The sequence below is a fragment of the Schizophyllum commune genome, assembly GCF_000143185.2.
Source record: "Schizophyllum commune H4-8 unplaced genomic scaffold SCHCOscaffold_13, whole genome shotgun sequence".
NCBI classification, from domain to species: Eukaryota; Fungi; Basidiomycota; class Agaricomycetes; order Agaricales; family Schizophyllaceae; genus Schizophyllum; species Schizophyllum commune.
In genome coordinates, this window is record NW_026089550.1 from 618361 (window position 1) to 641340 (window position 22980).

The 22980-nt window shown below is 55.8% G+C and overlaps 7 protein-coding genes across 7 annotated transcripts; 6 read left to right on the forward strand and 1 right to left on the reverse strand.

The window, feature by feature from the left end:
• Window positions 1–9098: 9098 nt before the first annotated feature.
• On the forward strand, window positions 9099–9620 carry SCHCODRAFT_02706043 (uncharacterized protein; the record flags this gene model as incomplete). The annotated part of the gene is made up of 1 exon (XM_003026882.1): window positions 9099–9620. The coding sequence occupies one exon, from the start codon at window positions 9099–9101 to the stop codon at window positions 9618–9620; it is 522 nt and encodes a 173-aa protein (XP_003026928.1).
• A 598-nt stretch (window positions 9621–10218) lies between these two features.
• Window positions 10219–11268, forward strand: SCHCODRAFT_02099734 (uncharacterized protein). Its single transcript, XM_050341787.1, has 3 exons — window positions 10219–10642; window positions 10697–10887; window positions 10938–11268. The coding sequence occupies exons 1-3, from the start codon at window positions 10316–10318 to the stop codon at window positions 11227–11229; spliced, it is 810 nt and encodes a 269-aa protein (XP_050197648.1). The 5' UTR covers window positions 10219–10315; the 3' UTR covers window positions 11230–11268.
• A 907-nt stretch (window positions 11269–12175) lies between these two features.
• On the forward strand, window positions 12176–13448 carry SCHCODRAFT_02672680 (cysteine proteinase; the record flags this gene model as incomplete). Its single annotated transcript, XM_003026881.2, has 5 exons — window positions 12176–12233; window positions 12286–12373; window positions 12473–12667; window positions 12734–13356; window positions 13408–13448. The coding sequence occupies 5 exons, from the start codon at window positions 12176–12178 to the stop codon at window positions 13446–13448; spliced, it is 1005 nt and encodes a 334-aa protein (XP_003026927.1).
• A 749-nt stretch (window positions 13449–14197) lies between these two features.
• SCHCODRAFT_02555490 (uncharacterized protein) lies at window positions 14198–15284 on the reverse strand. The gene is made up of 5 exons (XM_003026794.3): window positions 15039–15284; window positions 14783–14982; window positions 14592–14721; window positions 14476–14542; window positions 14198–14420 (listed from the first exon to the last, which is right to left on the reverse strand). Exons 1-5 carry the CDS (start codon window positions 15204–15206, stop codon window positions 14386–14388), a joined length of 600 nt encoding a protein of 199 aa, XP_003026840.1. The 5' UTR covers window positions 15207–15284; the 3' UTR covers window positions 14198–14385.
• An 829-nt stretch (window positions 15285–16113) lies between these two features.
• SCHCODRAFT_02517991 (NAD(P)-binding protein) lies at window positions 16114–17432 on the forward strand (the record flags this gene model as incomplete). The annotated part of the gene is made up of 7 exons (XM_003026880.1): window positions 16114–16445; window positions 16504–16544; window positions 16603–16635; window positions 16694–16884; window positions 16950–17081; window positions 17177–17263; window positions 17325–17432. The coding sequence occupies 7 exons, from the start codon at window positions 16114–16116 to the stop codon at window positions 17430–17432; spliced, it is 924 nt and encodes a 307-aa protein (XP_003026926.1).
• Window positions 17433–17646: 214 nt separating this feature from the next.
• SCHCODRAFT_02641867 (uncharacterized protein) lies at window positions 17647–20938 on the forward strand. The gene is made up of 11 exons (XM_050346238.1): window positions 17647–17767; window positions 17826–18086; window positions 18135–18235; window positions 18287–18411; window positions 18468–18535; window positions 18753–18862; window positions 18992–19317; window positions 19434–19588; window positions 19720–20260; window positions 20360–20555; window positions 20631–20938. Exons 1-11 carry the CDS (start codon window positions 17668–17670, stop codon window positions 20745–20747), a joined length of 2100 nt encoding a protein of 699 aa, XP_050197649.1. The 5' UTR covers window positions 17647–17667; the 3' UTR covers window positions 20748–20938.
• A 442-nt stretch (window positions 20939–21380) lies between these two features.
• SCHCODRAFT_02641873 (uncharacterized protein) lies at window positions 21381–22871 on the forward strand. Its single transcript, XM_003026878.3, has 4 exons — window positions 21381–21442; window positions 21500–21575; window positions 21722–21903; window positions 21956–22871. The coding sequence occupies exons 2-4, from the start codon at window positions 21513–21515 to the stop codon at window positions 22743–22745; spliced, it is 1035 nt and encodes a 344-aa protein (XP_003026924.1). The 5' UTR covers window positions 21381–21442; window positions 21500–21512; the 3' UTR covers window positions 22746–22871.
• Window positions 22872–22980: the final 109 nt, after the last annotated feature.

A 22980-nucleotide genomic window follows, 5' to 3' on the forward strand; every position in this document is an offset into this window, starting at 1 on the left:
CCGCCGGATGAAACACATCGACATCCGTTATCACTACATCCGCGAGCTGGTCGAGGAGAAGGAGGTCGAGTTGTTCTTTATAGACGGCTCTGACAACCCTGCGGATTTGTTCACCAAGAACTTAGGGCGCACTCTGTTCTTGAAGTTCAGATCGCAACTGGGACTTGAGTTCTACTCGTCCTAGACGGCCGATGAAGATATGCGCTTGCATGCGCTGGCGCGCACTTAGCGAGGGGGAGTGTTGAACATTCGGCCTGTCACGACATGTCACGTGTGCATCACATGCACTTACACGCGAGTATCATATGACTCAGATGGACACATATGGACACATAGGTTGGACTTGTCACATGTACGCTTTACTCAGCGTGTTCTGTCCTCTTGACTCATTAGCTATTACTACGTATGACATCGTCGCCTCTCCTGTAGTATATAAGGAGGGCTCCTCTGGCCCTGTAAAAAAAGGTCTTCACCTACTCTGCGCATAGCCTCTAGCTAAGCTCTCTTATATTCAGGTAAGCTGAGTGGTGCGCTTCCCAGCATGCTCAACAGGTTATGAGCCCCGGTGAGCAGTGCCTGCGCCCTTGCTGGCAGCGGCACAGTGTCTGCGCCCTCTGTGGCTGCGACACAAGTCATTAGCGCCGTCACTGGCTGCAATGACGAGCACCCTCATTGCTTGCCGTCACCATGCCGCTCTAAGCGCAGGTGACACCATGCCGGATCGCGTTTACACGCTTGATCCGATGCACCCGTCTCTGAAGGAGACGATGGCCATCGGCATCATGCTCAATTCGCTCATCGGCGCCGTTCCTGGCCGCCACTATGATGTTCGATCCGATGCTGACGATCTATTCAGATCATGTCGAACTCGCTCTACCAGGCCACGTTCCTCTTCGAGGGGAACAACTTCACCCAATGGGTGGATGGCATGTCGTCGTGGCTTGAAGCCCAAGGGCTCGCCTACGTCATTGAGGAAGAAGTTCCTTCTCCTCGGACGAACGACGCGGGCACAGTCGTCAATCAAGACGAAATCACGTCGTGGAAGCGCGACGACGTCAAGGTCAGGGGCAGCATTAAATTGCGCCTCTCGCCTAACGTCAAGAGCAGCATCCCGGCGGACAAGATGGAGACTGCAAAGTCGCTGGTTGAATATCTCCAGGAGGAGTATGGCAGCACTCAGATTGCCGACCTCTTTGGGTTCTTCCAGACGGCGTTGAACGCTAAGTTCAATAGCGGTCAGCATCCTGATCCCCAGATCAACGTCGTCACCAACGCATTTGCACGGCTCGCTGCCGACGAGATCGTCATCCCTGAGTTACTCAAGGCGATGATTCTCTTGCATGTCGCTGGTATACAGTCCATCACCGAGTCTATCCTTCAGCGATACGACAAGAGTGATCTCACTGTTGCTGTGGTTCGAGAGGCGCTTCTTACGCACTACTCCCACAAGCAGACGATGTCTGGCTCTCACGTCCAGAAGTTCTCGAACGTCAAGCGCAAGCGCGATGATCCGAAGTACTCTAATCAGCAACAGAGTGGAAACTCTGCGCCCAATGGTGGCGATAAGGCTGAGAAGAAGAAGAAGGACAAACGCGGCCAGCGCGGCGGGAAGAACAAGAAGGACAAGGGGAAAGGGAAGCAGCCTGAGCACGCACATGCGCATGCCACGATCTCTGAGGTCGTCGGATCCGCTCGCATCTCGGCGCTCACTCCATCTGTCGAGAACGTCAAGACGTCTCACATCGCCCTCATCACTCCCGCCGGGACTAAGGTCCGTCAGGTGGTTGAGAAGCCAGCTGTCGCCGCCGATAAGGCGATCGCCGACACCCCCATCGCGGAAGGCGCGAAGAACGTCTTCGCCACCGCCAAGGAGCTCGACCTTCAGGTCACTCCTGAGATCTATCGCGAGATCGACTCCGTCGTCAACGTTGGCGGCTTCCCCGTCAACATGGACTGTACCGACGATTTCCCCACTCCGCGCGCGTCTTCTTCGAAGATGCAGATCGATGACGAGCCGCCCGTCAAGCGTGCTCGCGTCGACGATCACGGGCTCAACTCGTTCCTCTTCGACGGGACGATCGATGAGCAGATCAGCTGGGATCTCTCTCCTCTGGAGGAGTACCTGCGCGAGGAGAATATGTTCGGGGATGTCGAGGTCAACGTCGATGACGCCATCGCCCAGGCTGCCGGTCTCACTGGCGCCGACAGGCAAGTACCCTCTCACGAGGATTTACTGCGCAATACTGATTGCGGCACACAGCGCTTGATCTTATCGCGCGATTCTGTACTATATTGTATGCTGACTGGTTCGCATGAATTATGTACGAATATATTTTGTGCCTGCAACGACATTGCTGCGTGTCCTAAGTGTAAGGGAAAAACACCGCTTCACGGAGACGAATTGGGTTTCCCGCCTTCTTGGCTCGTCGACTCTGGTGCATCTCTCCACGTGACGTCGGAAGAGAGTGATCTGGCTGGCTATGAGAAACTCTCTGAGCCAATTGTCGCGCAGACCGCATCCAAAGACACTACGCTTGCATTGGTTGGTCGCGGGACAGCCTTTGTTGATCACTGCGTCACGAGGCATGGGAGGAAAGTCGTCACGACTTCGCAGCTATATCCAGTGTACCACGTGCCTGGATTGCATGGTCGTCTACTTTCCTTGGGCTCCTTACTTCAAGGAGGATTATCTGTGCGTGGAAACAGCACGATGATCAGCTTACATCGGAAGAACTCTCCTCTTTCGGTACTTGAGTTTTATAAGCTCAACGAAGTGCATACCCTGTACTTCCTCTGGTCGACGCCTTCTACGGCGAAGACTGTGCAGTCTGTGTCTACCGTATACAAGGTCGACTATGACATCATGCACCGGCGATTCGCACATCCGTCGAAAGACGTTCTACGTCAGGCGAAGAAACACACCAAGGGCTTTCCCCAAGACCTTGTTTTTCCCGAGGAAACTCGCCCCTGCAAAGGTTGCGCGCAAGGGAAAATGCACCAACGTGCCTTCCCGCCTTCCGAGCATCGTGCGAAAAATCCCTTTGATGTTATCCATTCGGATCTCAAAGAATTCCCGACGATATCTTATCACAAGTATCGTTACTTTATTGGCTTCTTTGATGAGGCACTCTCCTTTGGCTGGACGGTATGCATATCGCAGAAATCCGACGCCAAGCAGGCTACGCGCAACTTTATTGCGATGGTCAAAAACCAGTTCGGTGCTACGATTAAAAAGTGGCATATCGATAATGGGGGAGAGTTTAAAGGCATGGGAATGGAGGAATTCCTTGCGGAGAACGGGATTCTGGTGGAGAAAGGCGCACCTTACGCTCATCAGCAGAACGGTCGCGCCGAGCGCTTCAACCGGACGATTATGGACAAGGCCGAAGCTATGCGCTTCACGGCATGTCTGCCTAACTCGTTCTGGGAGTTCGCGATTGCACTCGCGACACGGATCTACAATTGGACGCCCATCCGGCGTTTGAAGTGGAAAACTCCGTACGAAGCACTCCACAAGGAGAAACCGGATATTTCACATCTCCGGGTCTTTGGTTGCGCTGCTTATGTCTTTATCCCCGAGGAGAAACGCCAGAACAAGTTATCGCCCAAATCGGAGCTGATGACGTACCTGGGTATTCCCGATGGTGTGAAGGGATATTTGTTCATGCGCTCTAACACATCTCTCTTCGTTGCCACTCAGGCGATGTTTGATGAAGAAGTGTTCCCCCGCTGCCCTGACAGCGATTCGAATCGTCGTCAACATGTCCCTGTCGGTGATGAACCACAGCGTGACGATGATCCAGCGGATCCACAAGATCTGCAGGGACCAGGAGAGTTTGCAGATGATGATGACGATGCTCCGTCTCCATCAGCACCTCCGGCTCCTCCTCTACCCCCAAGAGGAAATGATGATGATGATGACGATCAAAATCATCAGGACCCGCCGCCTGATCGCCGGGATAAGACTCCAGAGGCAGCCCCGCCCGCTCCTAAGCGAGGCAGAGGGCGTAAGCAAGCAGGACCACCTCCTGAACCTACTCGGAAGTCTACGCGATTGCGGTCGAAGCTTGCACGTCCGAATAATGTCTATGGAGATCGCGCTCCAGCGGAAATTGAACGCGATGTCTCGAGCGAGACGAAGTGGAGAGAGATGGTTGGCGATGATGAACCGCGTAGCTCGCGTTCGAAAGCCACATCCGGTGCTGAGAAAGGGGTTCCCGACCCTAGCTCGCAGCCATCTTCGCGCGCAGACGCTCCTGAGCATCTAGACGACGACGAAGCTCGCATACAAAAGCTATGCCGGGAAGGGGGAGTAGGACTCATCACGGAGCTGCTTTCAAAGGCGATTCCGAATGAGACCGTCCCAGACACGTCCAATATTCGCAATTGGACATTTCGCGATATTTACAAGCTGCCGAAGGCGCTACAGAAGGAGTGGTTTGACGCTTGCCGCGAGGAGCTTGAGGCGCTCCGTCAGCGCAAGGTTTACTCCCTTGTGGACCGTCCGAAAGGACGGAAGGTCATCAAATGCCGCTGGGTCTTTGATCAGAAATCTGATGGCCGCAAACGAGCCCGGCTTGTAGCCAAGGGGTTCAGTCAAGTCGAGGGCATCGACTATGACGAAATCTTCTCGCCTGTTGTCAGGTACGAGACGTTCCGACTGGTCATCGCGCTTGCCGCGCTTGAAGGCTGGCATATGTCAGGTCTTGACGTCAGGAAAGCCTTTCTATATGGCGATCTAGATGAAGAGATCTACATGGAACAACCCGAAGGCTTTATTGCCAAAGGGAAGCAGGGCAAAGTCATGCTCCTGCACAAGGCGATCTATGGACTGAAGCAAGCTGCTCTCGCATGGTGGAAAGCGCTGACGAAGTCCACGAAAGCCATGGGCTGGGTCCGACTCACATCGGATGCCGGTGTCTTCTTCTACGAGGACTCGAATGGTCACTTCTGTGTGATCATCGTCTACGTAGATGATGCGATGTTCTTCTCAAAGGACAAGAAGCTCATTGCCTTTCTCAAGGCTGAGTTCAACAAGCGATGGGAATGCCGCAACCAGGAAATCACTGAGGAGTTCCTGCGCATGCGCATCACACGAGACGGATCTAAGATCAAGCTCGATCAGATTCCGTACCTCGATAAGGTGCTGCAACGCTTTGGGATGCAGAACTGCAAGTTCGCAGCGACACCTCTACCGGCCGGCTACGTTCCAATGCCAAATGAGGATGATGTCGATCCCGCACTCCGTCAGAAATTCCAGTCGGTCATTGGATCGCTTCTCTTCATCATGTTGGGCACGCGCTCCGACATTGCGTTCGCAGTGACCAAGTTGTCACAGTTCGCCGCCAACCCGTCTCAGGATCACCTCCATAAAGCGCTGTATATCTGCCGCTATTTGGCTGGTACCAGGGATTACGCACTTGTCTTTGATGGCAAATCTAATGGCGGACTTATTGCGTACACTGATTCGGATTGGGCCTCCGATCCAATCAAGAGGAGATCGACCACCGGCTTCTTCATGAAGTTGGCCAACGGGAACATCTGCTGGCAGTCACGTTTGCAGCGCACAGTCGCAGCCTCGTCGACAGAAGCAGAATACATGGCGCTCTCCGACTGTAGCCGCCAAGTGATGTGGCTGAAGAGTCTCTTAGGAGAACTCAGACGCAAAATCACTGTTCCTGTCCCCATCTGCGGTGACAACCAGGGCTCCATCTTCACAGGCTCTAACGCCTACCGGGACCGCCGGATGAAACACATCGACATCCGTTATCACTACATCCGCGAGCTGGTCGAGGAGAAGGAGGTCGAGTTGTTCTTTATAGACGGCTCTGACAACCCTGCGGATTTGTTCACCAAGAACTTAGGGCGCACTCTGTTCTTGAAGTTCAGATCGCAACTGGGACTTGAGTTCTACTCGTCCTAGACGGCCGATGAAGATATGCGCTTGCATGCGCTGGCGCGCACTTAGCGAGGGGGAGTGTTGAACATTCGGCCTGTCACGACATGTCACGTGTGCATCACATGCACTTACACGCGAGTATCATATGACTCAGATGGACACATATGGACACATAGGTTGGACTTGTCACATGTACGCTTTACTCAGCGTGTTCTGTCCTCTTGACTCATTAGCTATTACTACGTATGACATCGTCGCCTCTCCTGTAGTATATAAGGAGGGCTCCTCTGGCCCTGTAAAAAAAGGTCTTCACCTACTCTGCGCATAGCCTCTAGCTAAGCTCTCTTATATTCAGGTAAGCTGAGTGGTGCGCTTCCCAGCATGCTCAACAGGAACGGAACTGCGCATGTCAACCGCATACCATCCGCAGACTGACGGATCAACCGAACGGGCCAATCGGACAGTTGTCCAGATGATACGCGAGTGCGTCGAGCCCGCTCAATCAGACTGGGTCCTGAAGTTGCCGGCGGTTGAGTTTGCGATCAACTCCGTGCGCTCGGAGAGCACGGGGTATGCGCCGTTCTTCCTGAATACTGGTCGCATGCCCCGCGCCATGATCTGGGAGGACGCACCCACAACAGAATATCCCGGGGTGCGGACTTATGCGCGCCGCGTCAAGCAGGCCATCATGCAGGCTCATGACGCAGTGCTCGCCGCGCGTGTCAAGCAGACACGTGATGCCAATCGACGCCGCATCCGCGCGCCTTTTGCCGAGAACGATCTAGTATATGTCTCAACTGCCAACATGAACTTCCCGAAGGGCCGCGTTCGTAAGCTACTTCCCAAGTTCATTGGACCATACCGCATCCTGAAGGATCTAGGCAATGAGGCCTTCCTTCTCGATCTCCCGAAGGAGTTGAAGCAGCGGGGAATACACCCGCGCTTCCACGCGTCTCTATTGAGAATTCATATTCCCAATGATGATCGGCTATTTCCGGGCCGCCTTGAGACTCAGGTGGCCGACTTCGGTGCCTGGGAGAAAGAATGGGCAATTGAGGAGATTGTGGGACATCACGGCAAGGGTGCTGATGCAGTACTCAAGGTGAAGTGGAAGCCAGGCGACATGTCCTGGATCCCGATCAAGAATGTTGCCACCCTCGAGAAGGTCAAGCAGTACCTTGAGGCGCTTGGCGTTGACAAAGCGGGTGATCTCCCGGCTGGATCTGAACCAGACCCCGGGGATATCCAATTGTATGTAGGGAATCTCGAACTCACGATCGAGCCTCGTGTTCCCGATGGCGAGATTCACGACGAATCGGGTAATGGGCTTAGCTGGGATCCCCTTAAAAGGGATGGACAGTCAGTATGCCAAACCAACTCCATTTCCTCTTCCTCTCTCTACATACATACTATGGATACTTCTACCTTACCTCCGCTTCCCGACTCTCCTTCCCCTTCGCCCAACGCCAACCGTGTCGGTACCCGTTCCCACACCAAGGCCAAAACGGCGCCGGCGATCAAAAATGGCAACAAGGCGGACTCGGTCCAACCGATGGATGTCGACCCACCCAGTTCCGAGGCCGCCCCGCCGGCACCCGCGCCCAAGACGATGTCGTCCGTCCTCGACGCCGCCGGCTCTGCCGCCTCCACTCTCATCGACAGCGAGCCGCCTGTCGACACCGCCGCCGCGCTCCGCGCAAAGGAGGCCGCCCGCGCCAAGTACAATGCCGGTATCATCGCCGACCGCATCCGCCAGCAGGAAGCCGCGCGCTCCGACGTCATGAAGCAACCCATCCCGCGCGTCAACGCCGCCGCCGACGCTGGTGCGGATAAGACCGCGCCTCCGTCCGCCGCCGCTGAGACGACGCCCGCCAAGCGCGCCTCCGAGGACGACGGCTTCCTCCTCGGCCGCGCCAAGCCACGCGGCCCGGCCCAATCCGCCCACCGCCGCATCGTTCCCATGACGTGGGAGATCCGCGGACGCCGCCTCGTCATCCCTATCTACGCGCGCGACGACCCTGAAGAATACCTCTTCAGTTACCGCATCCCACTCACCATCCTCGTCGAGTACATGCGCTTCAGCGACGGCATCACTGCAACTGGAATCCGCCACGACGTTGTTGAGGTCCCATCCGGCTATGCCGAGTTCGTGGAGATCCTCCGGCGCGCCGACTTCGGCAAGCACATGTGCCCGATCGACCTCGTGACCGGCAAAGTCCGACCCATCCCCGACGAGCAGCGCATTGATCGGACCTTCTGGGTGCGTCAGATCCTCGACATCAGCAGCGGAGCGGCCGCGCATCGCTACATGGACGAGGTGGAGGGCAAGGTGCCCGAGCCCACCAACGAGGAGCTCCTCCTTCGTGAGGTGACGGCCATCGAGGCGATGCAGGGGCGCTTGTCGAACGCCCGCCGCCAGCAGGCCTTCGAGGCGAACCGTGCCAAGCGGCGCGAGGGCAAGGGGAACCAGTAGTTACTTACTACTTACTAGAGATCATCAGAACAACGGCTCGAGAGTTACTTACAGAAAAGGTTCGAAATATATACAAAAAAAAACAAAGACTCGTTTCTATTCTATACATACGTGCTACTTACTGGTTGCTACTGTACTTACAGAGCGCCTTAGAAGGCGCTGGAGGGGGGGTATGTGACGCCTCGGCCTTAGCCGACGCCACGTGCTCTGCCTTCACCCCTCGCGGGGGTATTTCCCTTGGAGTTCCTTGAGGTTCTCCTGGTTTCTAATGACTCGTATATATACTCCGTGACTGGTTATGACTACTTACAGCTGTAGGTATAAAAGGGCCCTCCTCCAAGGGAGGAGGGCAAGGTTTTTAATCGAGACTTCGTTACAGAGTAACCTCGTGGGAATCTTCTTCATCATCTCCGTGAGCCGAGCCCGGCCCGCTCTCCGCGTCACCGTACTCGCCTCAGACGAGCTCCTAAGCCTTACGAGGCCCCACCTAGGACGAGTGTGCCTATATCGCATCCGATGCCTGCTGCCTATGCTCAGCAATATCACAAGCATCGTCACGGCGAGGAATATTACACGAGCCTGGAAGGGAGGCAGCGATTTAATCACCATCGGGCGGGTGCTGGGCGCCGCGGCTCGTATGACCATCGTGATGAGTCGACCGTCACAAGGTGCTGCAGCTGCAGCCTGACAAGCATTCGTATTGTCGCTCTTTGGCTCCTATTCGCCATGCTCGCCGTCGGAGGGGCCGCCGCCGTGGGCGCGATCCTGTTGCTGGTTGGCAAGCCGTTGCTTGTATACTTCCGCAGAGATGGAGGCGAGTCGTCAACTAGCGGTGCCGTTGACTATCCGGCCCAACTCGCCGGTGCTGGTGCAATTGGAGGCGTCCTCGCCCTGTTCTTGCCGTGCATCGTCTTCCTCGTCGACGCATGGTATCTTCACCCGATGCTGCGACTCGCAGTCCCTCGCGCGCGGTGGGTAGACGTCGTGTTGTATATTTTGGCGCAGGTCGCCTTCGCCGTGGGTGTTGGAGTATGGAGTGCCGTCGTGCCGCTTGGTGGCAAAGGGAGCTCTGAGATGGAAGAAAACAGCGCGGTCACTACCGCGCGAGCAGTCGTAGATGGCGTGGAGGCCGCAGTGCTGGGTTCGACAGTGTTGCATGCTGGGCGCGCCTTGCTGTTTTCGGGGTTGTGGGCGGTGAGATACGTGCCGAGAGGGGTGGAAGAGGTAGGGGTGAGGTCGGACGATTAGGTACAGTTGAACAGGCAACACTCACGCGAGATAAACACCGAATCAATGATTAGAAGTTCTACTAGAAGTATTTCTTGTCGAACATCGAATAGAGCGGGGGGGTCGATGGTAGAATCAGGCTCGTTAGCCCGCCAAGAAAGGTAGGCGTCTCTCCATTGCCTATGGATCGTGGAGCCAGCCGGAAGCCTCATTGTCGGTGCCTACAATAGATTCATCAATAACAGCAGCTGTAGGGTGAGAAGAGAACATGGGTAGGCAGTGCGCAACCAGTGCGCGAAGCAAGCGCTCTATTGTCGAAGCTTCGGAAACCGGACCGGCAGACCAGACCGCCCAGTTGTCCCCGCCACGCGGTGGCAAACAGTCAACAACCATTGATTGCTTCGTGCCACAATCGCAGCGCGGACTCTGGGACGTGGCAAAGGATGAGAGGCGGCCTGAAGACATTTGGGAGGATGAACAGAGATGTATGCTGCGAGGGGAGGGCTGGGGCAAGGGACTCGAATGGCCATTGTTCGCTAAATCAGGTGCGCCCATTGTTCCGCATGGGATCACAAGCATTGACCTTCGGCGTGTGACCGCAGGTATATAGTGGATTCCCTGTGGCAAAGCACCTCTTTCTTCCTACCATCATCATCCTTCCCGCAGCCCACTGTAACCTCTGAACTTGAGCTGTATATCCTCGCGAGCCATTGACCATGGACTTCGCCGCGATCGTCACCAATGTCGTGGCGGCTTTCGCGCACGTCGGCGGTCAGGCGCTAGACGCCGCGCAAACGACCGCGGAAGCGCTCCTCATCGCTCTTACCATCATTGCCGCTCTGTTCCAAACGAGCAAGCTCGTCACTGTATATCGTGGCGGGACGCAGCTCTCGGGCGCGTCGGTCCTCTACGACCCACTGTACGAGACGCGCACCAGGTCCCTTCCGGCCTCGGCGCCTACTGCCAGTATCGCCGTTCCCCTCCGTGCTGGCGACGACTATCCACCTATCCCCCTCCACGAAACCATCCGGCTCGCTTTCATGGTGCGTCGGCGTCTAACTGATCGTCAATGAGCAGGCGCTTACATTTTGTGGCAGCTCTTCACACTCGTCCTAATCGTCTGCGCAGTCGTCTGCCAGGCTGTCAGCAATGTTACGGACCGCCCCAATGGTTCAAAGCCTGCGGACAGAGTCGCTCGACCTACCCGACGCCGTATCCTCGACTTGGTCCCGCAACAACTTCCCGACGAGTTTCCTACCGTCCAGGGCCTCAACTTCGTCGAGTCACCGTACGTGGTCGCATATTGTCCTTAGCTCGGATGACTGACCCTCTCGACAGTCTCGTTGAGTTCTACATCGTCGACCCTCTCGAGGACATCCCCCCTTCCTCTTCGTCAACCTCGAACCCCGCGGCATCTTCGGTCGTTAAGACGACGCCGGAGTCTCAAGAACAAACGAAGCACGATGAGCCAGCCCCTCTACCCATCCCCGTCGACGATCCTACCAGGCTGGCTAAGAAGCAGCGTCGCAAGGAGCGCCAGACTGCTAAGAAGGCCCTGCTACTCAAGCCCATCACAACCCAACATCCATACTCCCCCGACTCAGGCCTCGCACCATCCTCGTCGTGGTAAGCGCCCTCTTCGTCGCGTGTCACTCCGTCTGACTTCGAGTAGCGAGAAGGTCGTCGAACTGGTTCCGTCCTCAAGCACTCAATCCGACCTTTCTTCACGGTCTCTCGCCGCCGTCGAGAGGTGAGTAGTACACTTGCTCGTCATGTTTGTATTTCTGATCAGCGAGACAGTACTACCAGCAAAGCTACTTCCGTCTCCACCATCAATGTTGTCGTCCCCGCTGCTGTCGAGACGCTGCCTATCCCTTCGATAGCCTCCGCCGAAGCAGTTGAGGTACGTCGTAGTCACTTTCATGATCATCATGCGTCTGACCACGCTCGTGCCAGCCGCCGACTGATGCCACTGCTCCTTCGACAACAACCGACACCCCACCATCTCCTACGACACCCAAGGCTTCTGCCTACTTCCTTCCGAAGGCCTCTGATGCTGTGTCAGAGGTACGTTGTCTTCCTACTGAAGATAGTTCTCAGTCCTGACACTCTTCCTAGACGCTGTCTCAGCGGCGGGACGAAGAGGTCACTGAGTATGACGACGACGACGATGGTTCGTCTACTGTGGTTGCGCCTGAGGATGCCCGGCCGTCGTTGGGTGTCGAGGAAGATTCGTCGACGGATGTTGAGGAGGACTTGCCTGCTGTGGTCAAGGATGACTCATCGGCTATTGCCAAGAGTGCTGCTGCTCCTTCATCCGGTAATGCTCAGCCTGTCATCCGCGGCCTGAACCTCCGCGGTCCCGGAAGTGGTCTTATCAACCCCCGTAGAAAGACATGCTATGTGAACAGCGTGCTGCAGGTGCTGTTGCACACGCCGCTGGTCCTGCAGTCTGTTCTTGAACATAAGTGTAAGTCGTGCTTGATCGGTGCTCAGTGGACACGCGCCGATAATCCTCGCCAGGTTCGAACCCGGACTTCTGCCTCCTGTGCGCGTTCAAGACGACGGCGCTCAAGATGTATGCGAAGGATACTGCTCCATTCGTGCCAACCGAGATCATTGGAAACATGACCAGTGAGTCTTGAGCTGTAGCTTTCACTAAATCAGTGATCTAATTATCTTGTAGAGTTCACCGAGCTATCGCCATATCGACAAGAAGATGCGCAGGAGTTCTTGCAAGCTGTCATCAACCACCTCGATCATACGACCAGCTCGTGCGTATCCTGCTTGCTCATCGCCTTCATCGCAGTCAAGCTTTGCTTGCCCTTCCGCATCCCGCTTTGAAGCTCAAGCCCACTTACTTCTCACTTCAGAGCGATCGACAGCTCGCTCGTCGAACAGGTCTTCCAAGGAAGCGAGCGATATCGAAGGGAATGTGCTGCGTGCGGTCAACGCGAGGACAGATTCCAACCGTTCAGAACTCTGCGATTGAACTTGAAGGAAACCGTTGAGGCCGCGCTCAAAGAGCTGACTTCGAAGCAGGCGGTTGAGGATGCATCGTGTGATGGGTGAGTTTCTTCTACATCCTAGTTGCACATGATATGCACTTGAAACTCGAGCTGATGCCTGGTCAGATGCAACAGGAGAGGCCACCGGAGCGAGACCAACACCATTCACGACGCGCCGCGTATTCTCGCGCTTCAGCTCAAGCGCTTCACCCATGTTTTGACCAAGCTCTCCGGTTCGTGCGGCTACACGGAAATTTTGGACATCGAGCCCTACATGAGCACTTCCAACACCGACCCGACCGCCTCGACCCAGCACAACGACCGCCCGAGCACCCTCTACCGCCTGTATGCCGTCGTCTGTCACATTGGCCCGGCGATCCACCAGGGACACTACCTTGCGTGGGTCAAGACGGGCGAGGGCAAGTGGGCGATAATGAACGACTCCTCTGTTATAGTGACGGACACGCTGTCGGCGTCCGAAGAGGACGGATATCTGTTCTTCTACGAACGGGTCGATGGAGCGGAGGCGGAGGCACTGAGAGCGGACATGCAGGTGCCGCAAGAAGCTGCTAATCTGAGGCGTCGTGCGCGTCAGACGCTTGCGAATGTCCGAGGTCCGCTTGCTGCCACTGAGGAGGGGTGGACGACGGTCCAGGTTCGGAAGCAGAGGGCCAAGCAGGAACAGCCGAAGGCGGACAAGGGCTCGCAGGAGAAGAGAGAGAAGCACGCATCGAGTGGGAAAGGTAAAGGTGAGTGCTTGTGGGTGGTTCGTGACAAAATGATACTGACGAGGTATACAGGCGAGCGCAAGGGGAAGAAGCAGACTAGGACGACGCGATGAAGAGGGTGTCGAACAACATTCGGGAAATACACGACTGGTCTGCGCACGCCCCGCCGGAGGGACGTGACTGCGATGAACAAGGGCATCCCTTCACCATGGATGCAACGCATCCCGAGATGGGGTGGGAGGCCGTGCCGACATGCGCGCCACAATGAAGGACTTGTACCTCTATCGAACATCGCCTGGGCCACGCGCTCTCGTCGCCGATGTAGCGTCGGCCTCGACTGTTGGATGATGTCCAGTCAGCCTGGTGCGCGCCCGGGCTGACTGGAGATCATGCAATGGCCGATGGTCAGTTATGCTGCCCACTCTACCGGCAAATATGGCACGCGAATCAGTCTAGTACAGGAGACGAGATGCAGCAGTAGTGGGGATGCGCTGTTGCGTGTGATGAATGCGTACCTTGTAACGTGCTTCTGGCTTGACACTATCTGTAGATACCCGGACGCCTTGGTTGATACCCTGTAGATTACTGTTTTTACCGTACTGTACTTGCTCTGCGTCCCAAGGGCCTGGCTGGACTTGTGGCCGGCAGATGCCGATAATTCGATGATGTCACAGCGAGTCGCTGGTGGCTGGCTTCTCAGTTTGGACCTGACCTTCACTCGCAGAGGCTCCTGCTCTTCTCAGACCTGTGAATTCAAGTGCCATATACCTTTGACCAGCAATGTGTCCTCCGGCAGTGAACGACATAGAACATACATACCGGCACTTTCACGCTCGCGACCGACCCAAGCGACCCTGCGCCTCCGCATGGAGATTCACTCATAAATCTGAAGATAAAAAGATGGAATAGTAATGAGTATTGGATAGAGATACCGCGAATACACTGAACACTGTAGGTACCGCCGACTCGCGATTTTCTTTCTGCTCGGCGAGTGAGATGAGGGAGGGCTGTTTCATACGTGTAGAGCGCCGGTGGCCCTTTCATCTTCCCCTACTTATCATGAGCCTTGCGCTGATTCTCGAATGCTGATGGTAGATGTAAGTATGCACGATCGCAACCGACAAGTATGTAGGTACTGACCCGCAAGGACGGCATTCTCGGTACGTTGACTGTTGCCGTGCTCCTCCTTCATCTTCAACAACAGGACCTAGACTAATTAGTTACCGGGGCACGATGAGTACGAGCAGTGCGCTTACCTTGACATGCTGAAGGATATCATCCAGCTCTTGCTGCGTCATGTAGGCAGACGTGGCTGATTGAACATCGTGCTGGCCCTTGCTGATATCGGCCATGCAGGCTATCTGCTCCTGGACCTTGACGTTGAGACTGAACATACTTGTGAGACGAGCAAGAAGGACAGCAGGGGATGTCCAACAAGAAGACGTACTGGTCAACATCCTGAGCGATCAGAGCAACGTTGTCAGGGTCGAAGTTCTGTGCAGTCAGCTTCTCCAGAGCTTCTGTGACCTCCTCCTTCATTATGCTAAGGCTTCCCGCCTCGTCCGTAGTTCGAGTCGCTTCCTGTGCGTTCTGGACGACCTTGATAGCCTCGGTGATTAGGTTGATATGGTCAAGGCTCGCGGTGGCCTGACGAATGAGGGGTCTTTGTGCGGCCATAACGACTACCGCTACACGAAAAGGACACAGAGGGAGATGTGGGCTGTCCGCCGGGAGTCCAATTTGCGGGTGACAGACGAGGTGAATGCAGACGGAAACTTGCTGTAGTCGTGGGAGCCGAAGCGGTCTTCCTCCTTCTTCGGAGCATGCAGTGGCGAAGCATTCAGTCCAATCGAAGGGGACCAGATGATCATCGCCCCAGCCAGGGAATAGAGCAAGCCTCCCGATACTACGAGTTCGACTTTCGGACGACGTGGGGCTTCAGAGATTCGCTGGCAAAAGTGAAGACAGAGAAGGCTTCGGAGAGCGCGCGAGGCTTTTCTGGGTTCAAGATGAGCTTCATCAGTTCCTGCGCCAGTGATCAATGTAGGAGGTAGGCCCACTCCGGAGCCCAAATGAGCAACGGGACACGGGCCGGAGGGTCCGGGCTTTTATCGAGGCTCCTGCGACTCAACTTCGACTTGCCTTCGACCATGAATCTCGCTGCAGCCTCATTCCTGTACTTCTGCGTGGGTTTTGAACTGAAAGTCCTCATGCATGAATTCACCGCATGGATACATCCGTCGAAAGGAACAATGATACCCATGCTTCGAGCAAGATCGTCCGGCCTCCCGTGCGCAGGAGACCACGTCGTCCTACACTGAGAGTTGCACGAGGCTATACGCAGGATTTGTCAGGACTGCTGGGTGCGAGAGTACAGAGCGGACGGCGGGTTTGCTTCTGTCCACAGCTTGACCTTCTAACCTTCATGCATTCGAACGGAATCGCGCATGCCTGTAGAAACTTGCATGGACCCAATCAGAGCAACATCGATGGGGGGGTGATCACGACGAGTCTACGCTCTATTCAGGATCTTCAGATGTGCTGGGCGACTTTCTGCAGTTTACGCGCCTGAGGTACCTCGGCGCGAGGTCACTCTCACACTCGAGGTATGTGACCCACGTTTCATGCGCTCAGCTCTGGCTTATAATCAGAAGCCTCGGAACCGACTCTACTGTATTGCGTTTACCTCCCGCGAGCTCCCACGTGCAGGTCTACTAACACACGCGCCACCCTTCGAGGCCCCGCTTTTGAATATTCAACATCGACTCGCGCGGCACAATGGGCCAAACCTGGAGCGAATGCCTCCCGCCACCGCCTACATGGACAGCCGCAGATGTCCCCGACCTTACAGGAAAGATCGCCCTCGTCACAGGTGGGAACAGCGGCATCGGGAAGGAAACTGTGCGCGCGCTTCTCGAGCACAACGCGACGGTATACCTTGCTGCGCGGGACGAAACGAAGGCGAAGGGAGCGGTAGATGAGCTGAAGGAAGCAACTTGCAAGGAGGCGAGGTTCCTGAAGCTCGACCTTGCGGACTTGAAGGCGGTCAAGGCAGCAGCGGAGGAGTTCTCGAGAAGAGAGTGTCGTCTGGATATTTTGTTCAATAGCGCGTGAGTGAACCCTTCGTCTTTTGTATGTCGGCTCACCCGAAGACGTTCCGCTTCGCAGAGGCGTCATGATGTGTCCTGTAGAGCTGTGCACGGCGGATGGTAAGTTGAGTGGTATCTTGGCGATTTCGGATTCTCATTGATCTCCCGTCATTCGTAGGCTATGATCTTCAATTTGGTACCAATGTTCTAGGTGAGGATCGATCTCTCGTCTACATAGTGTAGACTGTATGACAACCTCCGATTGTCAGGACATTTCTACCTCACCAGGCTTCTCCTACCCGCACTGTTGGCGTCAAGGAGGGAGACAGGCTCCCCGGCACGCGTAATTACCACCTCCTCGATTACACACCGCATTGGACGCATCGACTTTGCAACGCTTCGGGATAGTCCGCGTCGGAGGCGAAAGTTCACGCAGACACTTTACTTCCAGAGTAAATTGGTGGGTATTCTCGCTCAGACCCCGTTTGTCGTGCCGATGCTCAGAGCTGACCCGTCGCCTCACAGGGTGATATTCTCATTGCTACGGAGCTTCAACGCCGGTACAGTGAACAGGGCCTGGTTTCCATACCCGTCAACCCTGGGAACCTCGATAGCGATCTCTTTAGGCATCTGCCACAGTGGGCAGTCAAGCTGTTCGTGGTGCGTGGAACCTCGCCTGATATGTACTACCTTTTGTCGAGCACCTTCACTCCTTCCTATATCGATAATGTGCCTGCTTACGTCTACTGCAGCGACCTGTTCTGTATCCGCCGCCTATGGGCGCGCTCACGCAGCTATATGCTGGCACAGCTCCGGAGGCGGAGAGCTTGGGTGGCAAGGTCAGTGGAGGGCGAGTTCGGCACGACTATAAATCACCTTGGACTCATCAGTCCATAACAGTATCTCCAGCCGTGGGCGCGGCTTGGTAAGGCGCAAGCACTGGCTCACGACGAGCAGCTAGCACGTGAAGTATGGGCATGGTGCGAAGAGCAGGTTGAGAACCTCTGATGCCCAGTGGACTCAGTGTCTTACTCTCACGACTTTCTTCTACGACCTACCCTGTACTTTCTTCTCCTTCTATGTACCAAAATCACGTAAATTACTCCCATACGCCAGAGGCCGTTCGGCTAGTGGCTGTGATGACTTGTGGGTCCATTAGGAATCTGGCACGTGATATACCCCGATCGTGACATTGAGAGACGCGGTGTCGAGAACGCGTCTTGACCGAAACAATCATCCCGAAATGTCGCACGCAAAGGCCATCCTTGGAGAGGAGCTGCACGCGCGACTTGGGCAGACCAAGGTGCTCCTCGTTGGTGCGGGCGGTATCGGCTGTGAACTACGTGCGTATATAAGACACACTCCCCCGCCCCCATAACCAACTCTTGATCCCCCGCACAGTCAAGAACGTCGTCCTTACCGGTTTCGGACACATCACTCTTCTCGACCTGGACACCATCGACCTCTCCAATCTGAATCGCCAGTTCCTCTTCCGCAAGAAAGACGTGAAGCAGAGTAAGGCGCTTGTCGCTGCTGCTGCTGCCGCGCCGTTCAACCCGCGCGTCCGAATTACACCTATTCACGGCAACATCAAGGATCCTGAGTTCGATCTAGAGTGGTTCAAGGGCTTCGATATCGTCTTGAACGCGCTGGATAACCTAGGTGCGTCGTGCGCGCTTGCTCGAAAGCTGTCGCTCAATTGTAGCCCAGATGCACGACGTCATGTCAATAAGATGTGCATGGCTGCAAACATTCCCCTCGTCGAGTCTGGCACGGCCGGGTACCTTGGCCAGGTGCAGCCTATCCTCAAGGTGAAGTGCTCTGCTCGTGTTCGGGTCTGCCCCCAAGCTCATCGTGCTTAGGACAAAACTGAATGCTTCGACTGCGTGCCGAAGCCAACGCCCAAAACCTTCCCGGTCTGCACTATTCGCTCCACGCCTAGCCAACCCATCCACTGCATTGTGTGGAGTAAGACCTACCTCATGGGGTATGCACACCACATCATCCTCTCTGATAATCAAGCATTCTGACGGCGAACCTCAGACAGCTGTTCGGCGAGGATGAGGATGCAACCGGCGAGCTTGACGAGGCAGAGAAGCAGGGCGAGAACGGTGAGTGCGTTCGACTCCCTCATGCCCAACGGGAGCGAGTGCCGCTGCCCGCCTCTTCACTATGAGCGTACTGTTGGCAATTGTATCCGTACAGTCCGCTTTTTGCCTGTACGCCAGATATTACTGCACGGAGAGCCAATCTCACTTTTCTATGAGCCCAACTTTCCCGTTCCCCAAGTCGATCTTTGCATTTGTGGCTGACTGTCTCTTTGTCCAGCTCAGGAAATTGCTACTCTTCGTAAGGAAGCGCAGGCATTTGCGGCAGTTCGCCGAGCTCTGAGGGATCCTGCGTCTAAGGCTGACGCAGCGAAGATGGCCTTCGACAAGGTTTGTGGCACGTACTGTCGTCATCATACTCGAGCAGTCTCTACTAAGTCGCTGCGTCCTCCCACTTCTCCTTACTCATTGTTTGTTCGGTTCATCATCAACTGTTCTCACCCGCTTTCGAACTTGTAGGTCTTCAACGCGGACATCAAGAATCTGCTCATCATGTCGGACATGTGGCGCAATCGCGCTCCTCCGACCCCGCTGGACTTCGACGCTATCATGTCCGGTAAATTCAATGTACCGGACGTGCCATCTGCGTCGACCTCGGCAGCGGCGGCGCCTTCGAAGAATGGCAAATCGAGCGCGAAGCAGAGCAACGGGGTCGGGTCGATGGCGACGGAGAACCAACTGCGGAACGGGCCGCCGACGCAAGCAGAAAACGGGACGTCTGCAGCCAAGTTGAAGGACCAGCGTACCTTGACGTTGAAGGACAACTTGGAGTTGTTCGTGGATAGGTGAGTTTGGCGTTTTCTTGCGATGGACCATGATCGTCAGTGACAGCGCGGATACATCAAGCTGTCGTCTGGTCCAATCAATGGTTTGCCCGAGTGCTTACTGGTTATATCCTTAGCACGAACCGTCTCGCCGCACGACTGCAGAGTGGGAAAGAGGAGACGATTGGATTCGACAAGGACGACGATGACACACTCGACTTCGTCGCAGCGGCGAGCAACCTGCGTAGCTTTGCGTATGGAATCGAACGAAAGACGCGATGGGAGGTGAAAGGTGAGCGCTCGTCCGTATCCTGCTCCGCTTTGTGGTCGTGGATGAGCTGCTTCAGCTTCTATTGAGCACGCCTTTCGTACACTTCTTTGCCTCCTCTCTACAACGGCATACACTGACCATCATACTGGCAGAGATGGCCGGAAACATCATACCAGCAATTGCGACTACGAATGCGATCATCTCTGGTCTCATCGTGCTTCAGGCTCTGCAGCTGCTTCGACGATCGCACGACTCCGCGCGCCCAGCCGGCCCCAAGCTCGAGATGCGCACGACGATGCTCCAGCACAAGCCTGCGGTTCCGTTGTCGAGCGTGCGGACGTGTGCACCCGACCCTCGATGCGGGGTGTGCCGGGACGTCTACGTGGACCTGAGGGTGGATCCTAAGCGAGCGAAGCTGGGCGAGGTCGTTGGGGCGCTAGCACGCGCTGTCCATGGATCGCTGGTTTCGGCGGACGATGAGGCGAAGGACTCGATGGACGAGGACGACGATGAGGATCCGGCTGCCAGCTTGTCCGTGTTCGAGGACAAGCGGATCTTGATGGATCCGGACTTCGACGATAATAAGGACCGGACGATGGAGAGCTTGGGCGTGACGCGGGGCAAGTTCTTGACGTTGGTGCACGAGGATGGTTTGTGGGGGGCGACGGTGCAGTGCGCGCTGGGAGTGCTGAGGTGGGTTTCCCGAGACTTTTTCAATTCTCGATCCCGTGTCTGCTCGCCGATGCTCCTCTTCGCGTCCTTCGCACAATTTTGCTAACGAGTCTCGTACAGCGTCTCGCACCCTGCAGACGCGCCGCCGTATCAGCTGCCCTCGCCTTTCCCGAGTGTGCCGAAGAGAGCACGGGAAAAGACACCAGTCCCTGCCAAGTCAGTCACGCCGCCGAGGGCGTCGCTGAAGCGCTCGGCACCGGAGGATGACGATGTCATCGAGCCCATCGCAAAGAAGGCCAAGGGGGCGAATGGCACGGTGAGTGCTCTCTATGACCCTGAGATTAGATGGCTATGCAAATTCTCAATGACCTTTGCTGATACGTCAATGCAGGCGGTACCGGATGCAAGCCCTAGCAAGAAGAGACGACTGGAAGAAGACGGATTGATCTTGCTGGATAGCGCAGTAGAGACGTTGGAAGATGACGATGTCATCATCGTCGACGATTAGGAGGTGGACTCTGCGACTCTGTTAGATCTCGAAAGTGGAATTGTTCCTACTGCTTCTGTGTATGTGAGTTGTGATATCTCGCGAGGGATGTGTGCTCAATGTTGCTCAGCTCTGCTAAGATCTACATTATCTTGTTGTCGGACAGTTTTTCCTGTTGTCGCTGCTTTACAACCATGATTATACTGAACTTGCAACCCTGTCTCGCTTCTGAACATCCTTCGTTACTCGTATATGCCTGCCCGTCGCTACTTCCGCTGCTATTTCGGTACGTTGACCCTCCTGCAAATCGCGGGACCTTCTTACACGTTGACAGAAACAGACTTGGCGTATACATGCCTAGCTACGTTCGCGTGGTATCGCTATGTAGTGCGGAAGAGGCTATTGAATGGCGCGAAGCCCTCCTAGGGCCGAGTCGCTGCGCGTAGCAGGTATGGCGAGCTCAACAGGAACGACCAGCATTCCGCAGGCGAGCAGCTGATCTGGCACTGGACGACAGCCCTTACGAAAGAGGGCGCCTATTTCTGTGCACGGGTTCTAGTGTACGAGGGCTCATAGGCGCCCGTACTCGTGTTGCGGGCTTTGAGAGGGTTCTCGCAGCCTTATATACTTGGCTGACGTCTGTCTTCGCTCGACCGCGCCTTTCACGTCCGGGACACCTCTGCTTGAAGGTCTGAGGGCGCAGCAACCGTAATTTGGTGAGCATCGTCTTGAGCTGCTTGGTTTGGCCATGGAGTACACGACCGATTGAAAAGCAGCTCGACGACCATGCCCGCATTGAGCAAGAAGAAAGCATCAGGCCGCGAGCAGCTCGCGCGGCTAAAGCGAGAGGTGAGTCCTCTGCTAGGGACTGTGCCCCCTGCAGCAACGCCCTGCCATGATGTATACCCTTCCCGCACGTCGGCTTGCGCATTCAGCCCCTCTTGCATCCACGTCATCCCTCGCGTCTCCCTTGACGACGCTGACCAACTACGCAGCACCAGAAACGACCTCTCTATGCAACCCACACCCGGAACCAGCAGCGCAATGCTGACGAGGCTATCCCTGAGGTGCAGGCCACCTGGTTCGAGAACATGAAGAAGGTGATGAACGAGATCGATTGGGCGACGGACGGCAGGGCGCTTCCGCTCGAGGGGCCACTGCATTTTCTGGACCTCGGGTGCGTCCGGTATACAATCGTACGAGAGGTCGGGCACTTACCAGAGACGCAGATGCTGCCCCGGAGGTTTTTCCTCCTACATTTTAAAGAAAAATCCGGAAGCTTGCGGAGTGGGCGTGTCACTTCCAAGCGGCCACGACTATTTACTCGAAGAAGAGTTCCGTCCCCGACACGAGCTCTGTTGGGCCGATCTGCTGCGCTACCCGATGTGGGAGTCCAGGTGCGGCGACCGAATGAAGAATTTCGACGACCTCCCCTGGGGCCTTCGCTGTCGGCACTTTGATCTGGTCATCCTCGATGGGCATCCCCTGCGCTCGCAGAAAGCGGACACCTCCAACGTCGGCCCGCGCCTCCTCGTCACCCAGCTCCTGATCGCGCTGCAAACTGTCCGCCGCGGGGGGACTATAATCGCGAAGCTGAGCGGCGTACACCGCCCAGATACGCAGGCTATCTTGTGGATGCTGGACGCCCTGTCTGACCGGTTGACGACGTGCAAGCCGGTCAGCATGCACGCGACGCGCGATACGTTCTACGTGGTTGCGGAGGGGATGCAGAGAGAGGGCTGGGTCGGTATGGACACGGATGATGGGCGGTGGGCGAGGGTCCTTGGGATTTTGGAGGTGATACATGGGTTGGAGGGGAGGTGGGCGGATGTGACCTTCCGTGGGGATAAGAGGAGAGTTGCTGAAGGGATGATGTGGGAAGCGGTCGGGTGCGGGGAGAAGGACAGGGTGGCGTTCAAGAAGCGGATGGATGAGTTGGCGGAGCCTGTAGAGCTCGTGCAACGTTTGGCGCTTGAGGGGCTGGCGGAGGAGGAGAAGGCCCGTCCTGGAGATATGTGACTGATATTGGACTGTTCTGCGTCTGTTTCTTGTATTCACGCTCTCGTTCTCACAGCTGCTGTCTATCTCTTTTGCTGTCTCGCATGTATTTGTATTGCTATAATTCGACCCATACTTGCCCTTTTACGCCTGTGGATAGCAACACTTCACTGGACAGCCTCTCACAACCAGGCCTCCCCACAACTGCATCCTCACCTCGCGCACAGGATTGGATACGAGATCGAGGGTGATCACC